General features: G+C 47.8%; 1 protein-coding gene across 2 annotated transcripts; it reads right to left on the bottom strand.

Moving 5' to 3' along the window:
* Window positions 1-5749: 5749 nt before the first annotated feature.
* On the bottom strand, window positions 5750-10109 carry MTRES1 (mitochondrial transcription rescue factor 1). 2 transcript variants are annotated; one of them, XM_075046710.1, is made up of 4 exons: window positions 9959-10109; window positions 7987-8425; window positions 7078-7150; window positions 5750-6210 (listed from the first exon to the last, which is right to left on the bottom strand). In XM_075046710.1, the coding sequence occupies exons 2-4, from the start codon at window positions 8415-8417 to the stop codon at window positions 6034-6036; spliced, it is 681 nt and encodes a 226-aa protein (XP_074902811.1). In that variant the 5' UTR covers window positions 8418-8425; window positions 9959-10109; the 3' UTR covers window positions 5750-6033. The 2 variants fall into 2 exon arrangements, with proteins under 2 accessions (XP_074902811.1, XP_074902812.1); XM_075046711.1 differs by having other exon boundaries at window positions 9963-10045.

Here is a 10109-nt window from a genome sequence, read left to right as displayed (position 1 = left end):
AAGAATTTTAGCTTCAGCAGTACTCAGATTTGCATGGCTCCCACACACCCCACTTTTGCATTCCTTTCCCCATGCATGCCATGGTAGAATGACCACAGCGAATTGGCCTGCACAGGCTGTTGAGTACTGCAATTTGGTAGGTGTTGAGGGTAGACTGTCCAGTTCTGACGTGCCATCACAGAAAAAAAACAACCCCAAGAAACAAAACAAAACAAAACAAACCAACAAAAAACCAACCCAGAAACACTTTGGTCCTTTTCTGTTCTATGGAAAAAAAGAGTTGCCTATTATTTTGGGGGCCAGAGGGGTCGGAGTCTAACCCCCTTCTGTCTGTGTTGGTCTGTAGGCAGCGGAACTCGGAACCTATTCAGGAGTGTCAGTATGAGCCTGCTTTAGTCGACCAGGCTGACTCTTCTGCCAGACCCAAGTCCGACTGCTGTGGGAGCAATTCCCTGCTATTCCTTCACGGGATCTTCCCGTGCCCTGCTCCGTAACGCAGGCTGGCCCACGTGCAGCAGATGCTGCAGCATGTAACATCGCTCCTGCAGCGGGTGAACCGTGCAAATCTGTCCGGTAACGCTGCGTGCTGTGCCAGTGACCGCCGGGTCCTGTACCCACAGCCCGACGGTGCCTGCCTCTTGCAGGACCAGGCGAAGCCTTCTGGATCAGGCCATCCCTCTGTGCAAGGGCAGGCACGCTGGCCGCTCTGGGCTCCACGCCTGGCAACCAGCATCAGGTTGGATTCCTCCGTAGTTAATGCAGAGGTGGCTTGGAGAGCAACGTCACCCGGGCAGCCTCCAGTGAAGGGTCAGTCACTTCTCAAGCCACCCAAACTTCCCTTTGTGACCTTCCGCAAGGAAGCCCTTTCGTGCAGTTCCTCCACCATGCAGACTAAGAATGGCAGATGCCCATGTCCTGGAGCAGGAAATTCGTTCCAGCAGTGCCAGCGGGGCAGAAGGGGCAATCACTTCCCAATTCAGGGTCCGTACCCTGAACTCTGAGCAGGAGGAAAAGCATTTGTGTGTCTCCCACCACTCAGTACTCGGTGCCACTAGAGATTTGGTTGTTGACCAGTGGCAGATTCTCTGTTCGGGGAAGATCATTAAAAAAACTTGTTCAGCCACTTCTTATTACTTTGCCATGTCATCTGCCCAGACACTTGAGCATGTTATCAGATGGACTCAATCACCTTAAAGTTGTGGCTGAGGAAGGGAAGATGCGCAGCTGATTCCCAGATAAGTTTATGTATGCTTTACATACACACAGTCTATGTGAGCGTACCTTGTCTAAAAGCCCCCTGAAGGTCCGTATTTCGGGTTTGGCAGCGGGGGGAGCTACAGGGGTGGCTCCTGGGAGAAGCTGCTCGAAGCTTCCCCGGCCCCAGGTCGGACCTGCCTCTGGCCAAGGCTGAGCTCTTCAGTGATGGTGGCAGCACCTCTGGGAGAAGAGATTTGAGAAGGGGAACCTGCAGTGGGGGAGGAGATTGGAATGTGAGAGAAACCCCTGTGCAGACCCCGAGGTCAGTGAAGAAGGAGGAGGAGGAGGGGCACCGGAGGAGGTGGATGCCCCCACAGCCCCTGGTGAGACCAGACGGCAGGCTGTCCCCCCCAGCCCACGGAGGGGAGCAGGGGAGCAGATGCCCACTGCAGCCCGGAGAGAGAGGAGCCCACACCGGAGCAGGGGGATGGATGCCCCCCAAGATGGCCGCTGCTCCGTGGGAAAGCCTGTGCTGGAGCAGTCTGTGCCTGAAGGACTGCAGCCCGTGGAAGGAACCCGCGCTGGAGCAGGGGAAGAGTGAGGAGGGGGCAAGGGGGAAGGAAGGAGCAGCAGAGACAACATGTGATGAACTGACCCCAAGCCCCATTCCCCATCCCCCTGCACCCCTGCGGAGGAGGAGGTAGAGAAAATCAGGAGTAAAGTTAAACCTGGGAGGGATTAAACCTCCCTCCCTGTCCTTGTCTTGAGCCACGAGCCTTTCGTTATATTTTCTCCTCCCCATCCCACCACGGGGGAGGTCTGAGCGAGCGGCCTTGTGGTGCTTTGTTGCCAGCTGGGCTTAAACCACAACAGTCCAGCAAAAACCGGCTGTGATGTGCCTGTTCCTACATCTCTCAGACCACATGCTGGCCCCGCTCGCCTGTCACTCACGTCAGTCATTAACCAAGCCTTGCCTTTCTTTAGCTCACAATCCAAATATTTAAAGGCTGCAGAAACGAGCGTAACCTGCTCAGCAATGTCTGGCCCCAATAAAAAGGTCTGATCGATAGAAAAGCTTATCCAGGACAGATCGATGCAGCCAAGCGGAACAGCTGCTCACCTTCCTGCTGTCATAGTTTTACTCTGAGGTCACCCTGCCTGTGACTGAAGATTTCTTTTCTGAAGCCAAGGGCTACAGTTCTCTCTCCAACCATTTCAATCCTGAATCCACAGAGGGTGCTCTCACCCATCACAAGACTCCTTAGGAAGTCTGCCTTTCTTTTCCCTTACTTTGCTGATACCACTAGTGGATCAACACTTAAAACCTATGAAAGCCTTTTTCTATCTTCATCTGTCAGTGAAGACCTGGTTTTGGTGGCAGTGACAGAATAACAGAATGGTTTGGGTTGGAAGGGACCTTAAAGATCATCTAGTTCCAACCCCCCCTGCCATGGGCAGAGACACCTTCCACTGGACCAGGTTGCCCAAAGCCCCATCCAGCCTGGCCTTGGACACTGCCAGGGATGGGGCAGCCACAACCTCTGGGCAACCTGTTCCAGTGCCTCACCAACAATATAATAAAAAAATTCTTTCTCATATCCAAGCTAAATCTATCCTCTTCCACTTTAAAACCAGTGCCCCTTGTTCTGTCAGTACAGGCTCTTGTAAAAAGTCTCCGTCATCGTTTGGAAAGGGCTAGGTCTTGATTGCAAGCTCTTGCCTACTTTACTTCCCAATAGGCTTTTCCAGAAGTTAAAATCTACATTTTTTGGCCTAATACTGTATTCATATTCTGTCCAATTCAAGAAATTACCCTGTCTGTGCTCTTTCTTATGTCATTGGCTTTCAGGGATGCAACTTCTCTGCCCATCTTGGATGCCAGGCAGGTGTTGGCTTTTTTTGTTGTTACCGTTTTTATCCTACACGTAACAGACCCTTTCAGAAAGTTAATTTCTTCACGTCTGTACCTTGGCTACCCCCAAGCCCCAAAGCATTCCTAGGGTTTACGAGTGGGGTCCTATTCTGGCCCTGTAAGCTCTGGTGTGTAAGCTACTCCTGGTGGAGGTGACAGGCAGTGTGACTGTACATACTGATAAGCACTTGACAGGTGACGAATGGTTGCTGACCAGCAACTGGAGCTCACTGACGTATTACTCGCATCTTTCTCCTTGTTTCTCTCAGCACCCATGGAGATTACGGGAGCCTCTTAGAGTAGCAATGGTAAGTGGAATGGGGAACAGAGGATGCATCTGATCTGTTTATTTCCAGAACACTTGGTGCAAGCTCCAACAAACAGAGTGGAGACTGCAGTGCCCACAATGAAAGTACAGCCTGCCACGTTCCTCTGGCTGCTTGCTATGCTGAATCCCTTCACTTCTGCAGTGTAAAGATCGCCAAAATCCCCTAGGAAAGCTTTCCAGGATCATGTCCTCTTAAGAACCAATTTTTTTAAAAGGTCACTATGCCTCTAACAGATTAACTAGATGTGTATCTGCATCTTTAAACATCTACACAATGATTAAAAAAAGCCCAAACCAGCACAGATTTTAGCTATGCCTGAAGAAAGCTAGAAATGATGTTAAATCCTGCAGTCAGCAGCCACCACCTCTGAGGCTATGGACAGCAGCTGGTTGTCATGACCCAGGCTGGACAGACCAGGGAGTAGTGTTGAATTCGGAATTCCCTCAGGCTAAATTAGGGTGAAACGACACCAAAGGATCAGTTAAAGATTTTATTCACGACAGAAGCAAACTGAACAGGGGAGGCATGGTCGTAGGTGGTGGGGTTTCTCACAACAGGAATTGGCATGAGACTACTTCTGTAAACCGTGTTATCCGTGGTAACCACATATATCAATGCAGGGAATAAGGAGATCCCTCCTGTCGAGTCAGGAGGTTGAAAGCAGACCCCCTTGCTTTCTAGACTACTTCTCAGAGAGGAGCCCGGGGGTGGCTGGATTCGCTCCTAGTCCCAGGCTTGGTCAACGGGTTTGTGTCTTAAAGGGATGAGGTGTAGGCGTTGTGGAAAAGGAAAAGGAAAGAGAGAAATAGACAGAGAAAGAAAAAGGAAAAGAGAAAGATTTCACTGGCCCTGGGTCCAGCGTTGGTCCAGCGTTGGTCCAGCCAGCCGAGGGGTCCGGGTCCGGTGGGCTTGTACACCTGGGCCTTCAGTTTGTGTCCTTTTAGCATGCTTGCCCTTCCTTCGGGTGGGCACTCGAACTCATTAGGCTAATGAGCAGTTTGTGAGCCTTTGGGCGTGGGGGTCATTTGGGGGGTAACTTCTCCTTCCCTGCAGACGTGGCTTTTTTGATCTCTGTATCAGAGCAGGGAGCTGGGCACCCTCCAGCACACCCTCCTCACCCCGTTGCTGGTGGGTGCTGATCGGCTGCTTTTCACCTGGGGTTCCTTGTTATGCAGAGTTCATCTTTAAGCAGAACTTGCCCCACCACGAAGTTGGAGACATTAACTCTTTCAGTCTCTCGCACCAGACCAGCCTGCTGAAGCACAGCCATCGAGTTGCTGTTGGCAGTTGAGCCCAACAGCTCCCATGGGCTCCTAACCAGGTGAGCACCATTCCTCCTCTCACCTCAGAGACATTTTACGCAGTGAAAATCCCGTCATTACTTTACCAGAGCTTTTATGTGTACCTGATAGTCTGATGCTTAACCAGAGCACTAGCTTTGCTTTGTAAGCAAGTTTCTTGCCTGCCCATTTAGATTTCAAGAACACCAAAGAAAAAGCATCCTGGAATATGCTCCTGCTGCCTGTTCTGGGCTCTCTCCTTCCCTGTGGGCTCTCCAGACTAGGTAGGGAGCAGACCATGGACTGGATGAACAATACCTACCTGCTCTTACTGGCCAGCTTTCCTGTGGACACACACAGCTGCATGTGGCTGTCTAAACATACATAAACAATAAAAATTCTGTCTGCACCACAGTTCATCCAACAAGCTGCTTGTGTTGGGAGAAGCACATGTTCAATGTTACAAGTCCAAGTGGGTACACCTGAGATGCCTGTCCTAAGTGACAGTATTTTCCTGTAGTAACACAGACATGAGCTTTTCATCACAGTATGGTCTGACCTTTGCTCAGATCTTTACACCACCTAAGTATTAAATATTCTCTTAAATGCCACACTGAAATGAATATGTGACAAATGGAGATTTCACTTTCCTCTGCACGGTTACTTAAACAGTAAAAATCAGCAGTACTACACGCATCTCCTCATGGATCTGCCTTCCCCATGAGAGCATAGCATCACTGCCATGATTCATTCTGTCACCGTGAAGCTTCCTCCTTAGAAATACACAGCTGCAACCAGCATCCTTCTGCATTCTTGGTATAGTAGCAGTGTAGGTAAGCACAGAGTTGGTATTGTTAATCAAGATCAAACTAATAATGAAAAAGGAAGCAGTTTACATAATTGGGGGTTTTATCCCTATTATCCGTAACTATTTCACGAATCTAGAGATAAAACTAAGAAAGCAGTTCTGCTTGTTGTGATGTCAGCTTTAATGTAACCTTTCTGATTAACAAAATCAGACAGCAATTAAACAGTGATCAAATTAGTCTTTATTGGCTCATTGTTTGTAACATCTGTAAGGAAACTCCCTGGAAATGTAAGGGGTGGATCTTTTATGCCACAGTACTATGAAACAAAACTAACAGCAAAAAGCGACAGGCTTATTGCATGAATATTGATGTACACAGCTGAGGGAGATAACATTCTGACATAAGCCCTTAAAAAAAAGGGTACTGTAATTTTGTTTAACCAAAATTCGTATTTAACAACAAATATGGTTTTCTGCAAAAATCTTATGCTGCCACATACAACCCCCTTACTTAAGTACATCCTGTTTGGGCACTTTTAAGTTTTTCCAGCGCCTCAAAATTACTTTGTATTTTTCACTTTCAGTTTTGTTAGATACTTTTTTTAAGACTACCCGCATAACTACAGCAGTTCCTGTTTCTTTATCTTCACCTACTATGAAATCCAGCGTGTCACCAACTTTCACCTGGAAACAGAAAGAGAAGATGAGTGATTATAAACATTCCCTGGGGAAAACAAATACCCACATACTATGTCCCATTTTACTTTTGTTCCTTTCCATTTAATATTCTTATCTCACAGGAGAGGAAGAAGACAGGCAATACGTGACCCAGTATAGATCCTCCAGCTATGAACTTCAGGGAAAGCCTTAGCAATAAGCAATTAAAATGTCTCATGAACTTCTCTGCCAAGAGCTTTACCCTTCCTGTTCTACAACCAACACCTAACTGTGAAAAAGGTGTAATGTAGTACATTTTTTTCCTGAAGGGTGTTTCCTGCCAATCTTTTTGTATCAACACAGACACAAACAGCAAAATGCAAAGTTCTAGCTCCCACCTTTAAAACAGTTTAAAGTGTTTTAAAGAACAGAGTGCTGGTCAACTGCTCTTCTAACTGTGCTCCTGTGTGCTCTATTACAGACAGAGTAACCTTTCCTGAGCTACCCCAGTTTCAATCCTTATCATCAAACTTTCTCTTTTTCTTTAAACATGTGCCTGCTCCACCAGTATCTCAGATTTAATCATTCCCACTCCATCAACCTCGCATCTATCATCACTTCCTTCAACAACTCGGAAAGTTCTGTCCTTGCTGCTGTCTGCCTCCTCCTGACTTTCAGCCTTAGATTTTGCTCTCTAATAACACAAGTCTCCTGTCTGCCTTAGGCAGTAATGCCTTACCAAGAGAATCATAGCCACACACACACAAAGCTGGAAGTGGTGTTAGCAATGCCATTAATTCACCTTTGCAGAGCGATTTAGAGGGAGAAGAGGAGGTCATGCCTTAGTTATTTTCTTGTATGGTATTAAAAGATTTAAATTTTAAAAAGTCTTACAGTTCTACTTTTCTTCCATAGTTTTTCTCCATTCAGCCTGAGTTCATTATTGTAGAATGCATCTTCTACTTTACTGAAGAAAAACAAGGTTTTATTGCATTTACAGTGTGCAGCAGACCAAATGCAATTGTTTCTTTGCAGACACACAAGAACACCATTCATGTGCAAGGCACATTTCCACAACTCTCATTTGCGCATAAAGGATATGTTTATTTAAGGTCAGGACAGACTTGAACTGGAAGTAAAGAAAGTCTTTCATAGATATTAAAGGAAATAATAGAGTTGCTCTGAGCCACAGGTGCAAGCAATAAAAAGCCGTTTCTGACGACCTGTCTCCTGAATAACCAATGCATAATGTCCCCTTTCCTGCACCAGCCAGTTTAATAATTTTTAAGTGATCAAGTTATACTAATACTCTGTTCTAACAACATTGCAATATAAGGCTTCTGCAGGTTGCATTAGATCAAACACTGTGATATATTTATAGACTGCACATTTACCTGGTTGACCTAGTATGTTAGGTTTATACTTACCATCACCTATTTCTACAGCCATTAAGTAGCATATTATTTTACTCCCTTAATCTCAAATTAGATCTTTTTGTATTACTTAGTACAGTATTTTGTGTTGTCTTCATTTTAAATAAATAGTAACTGACAGAAAATGCCTTCTCAGCAATCTTAGAAATATCGCCAACAGCGAGAAGCAGAGAACAGGCTGTTTCAAGGGAGGTAAGGTGAAACAAACAGGAACACCCATACATCCAAAACATATTTTTAGACAGTCAAAACAGCGACACAAAAAAACCCCCAACACCAAATACTGAGTTATTCCACCAATAAAAGTGTATCAAAACTCAAATTTTGCATGACATCTTTCTCATCAGCAGGTTGTTTCTTCCATACTTACTTTCTTGCAATGTCTAGACCAGCTTTCATGATCACATCATATCGAAGAGACTGCACTACTTTTTCAAGATCCTTGTAATCTTTTACTACATTGGGGTCATTTTCAAATTCATCTTCCAAATCACTCTCCTCTTCATCTTCATCCTCTTCTTCCTCTTCTTCCTGTACGGTTTGTCTGCTCCTTTTAGAGCTTTTGTTACTTTTGTTCCGCAGAGAAAGTACTGAGATATACTCTGGAGAAAGTCTTAATGCACAGAGTTTTACTGGGGAAAAGCTGGAACATCTTCTGTAGTTTACTGTGCTTGCTTGACAGCTACAGAATACGCTTCTCCTCCAAGAGGGACATAGTTTATTAGAAGGGAATTTCTCCCACAGTCCAAACCAGACATTTAGTTTTCTAAAAGCCGTGATGGGGAGTCTGAAGCCAGTCATAGTATACCCTAAAATAAAACAAATATTCGCATGTAAAAATGAGCAACTGCTTTGAGTAGTGGAAGGATTTCTCCAGGTACAGCAAAATAGTTACTGCAAAAAGATGGATTATCTAGTTCCTCACAGCGCAACTCCTCATCTAAGAGCACAAGGCTATACTGGCTTCAAGATCGGCCTTTCTCATACACTGTCCACCATTACAACGAGCTAAAACACCAGATGAAAACCAAATGCTAAAACCCCCAGTGGAATACTCTGGTCACAATTCCTTTTCTGGTGTTCAGTGTTAACTGTCCAAACACATTTGTGGCATTTTCCTCCCTACATCTGAAATACAATTCACAAAAGAAACAGAAACAAAGTTAACTATGTCATAAAAAGCACAGGGAGACCTACATTTGTCACAACTCATTCTCAATAAAAGCAACTTGCTCAACAGCGCAAGCAAGTAAACCCAGAAGAGTTGAAAGCTGCTTAACTTCAGTTTCTGTTTGGACCACAACACTCCTGCGTGGTAGAGTGCTGCAGAACGTTCCCCCCCCCCCGTTTCTCTGAATAAGAATTAGCATCATGGTAGAGTTCAGGAGAAGTAACATCGTTCGACATACTGCAACAGGACCGACGCCAGCAACAAGAGTCTCGTGTGTGAGCTCCCCAGTTCTGCTCCTTTCTGGAGCCATCTCTAACCTGGGACAAGTAGGTGGAAACACCCCCTCCCCCCAAAAAAACCCCCACAGATGTCTTTCAACACTCCTAGAAACTGATTTACAGTCCTTCCTAGCTAGGTGGAGCACTGGCTTTTATTATGGCCTTGTAAGTGTGGCAACACGTGTTTCTTCATGAGGCTGGAGTTTGTTCTCCCCACACCCAGGTGAACTCTGCCGAAATCTGAATGAGGTGTCTGTTGTGGTTGGGAAAAAGCCCTGATCAATGGGGGCCATTACTGGCCAAATAAAAATAACCACACCTCCCTTGGCTTTTTCGTATTTAAATACGTAAACTCAAGAAATACGACATACGGTTTAAAATTTAGGCCGGTGCAATCGTCACAGAAGACTTACGCCTCTCCTCCGTTTGGGGACAAACTCCCAGAACAGGGATCCGAACGTGTAAACAGTTATTGTCAGTGCTCGCTCTTTGTGCCCCGCTGAGGCAGCCGCAGCCAGGCGGGCCGACAGCAGGCCCCAGGTGCGAGGGGCGGCCCCGGCCCCTCACGAACCGCACCGCCGACGGAGTCTGGCCCACCGCTCGCCCGTGGGGGGGACACAACCCTGAAGGCGGGAAGCCCCTTCAAAAGCAGGCAGCCAAGACGACGCCAGCTTTCGCGGCGTGCGATGGGGACCCGCAGACCGCCCCTGACTCCGCCGGTAAGGCCCTCGGCGGCGGGCCCGGGGTGCCCCGGCTTCTCCGGCCGCTGCCCCAGCAGAGGCCGCGGGCCTGCCCGCCGCCGCCGGGGGTGGGCCACGCCGGTCCCCGCAGCTCCCCCGTCCCCGCCGGAGCGGAGGCCCGGCGAGGCTCGGGGCGCAGCGGGCCGCTGTTACCTGCGTCCTCCAGGCGCCTCGGGCCCGGGCCTGCATTCGCCGCCGCCACCGCCGCCGTCCCCGCGCCGCCGCTCGCAGGCCGGAGGCGGAGCCGCCTCAGCCCCGGCTCGGCGCCCTCTGCCGGGACCCGGCCCCGGCGGACCGGCTGCGG

The sequence above is a fragment of the Buteo buteo genome, chromosome 15 (assembly GCF_964188355.1).
Source record: "Buteo buteo chromosome 15, bButBut1.hap1.1, whole genome shotgun sequence".
NCBI classification, from domain to species: Eukaryota; Metazoa; Chordata; class Aves; order Accipitriformes; family Accipitridae; genus Buteo; species Buteo buteo.
This window is presented reverse-complemented; position numbering and strand designations above follow the sequence as displayed.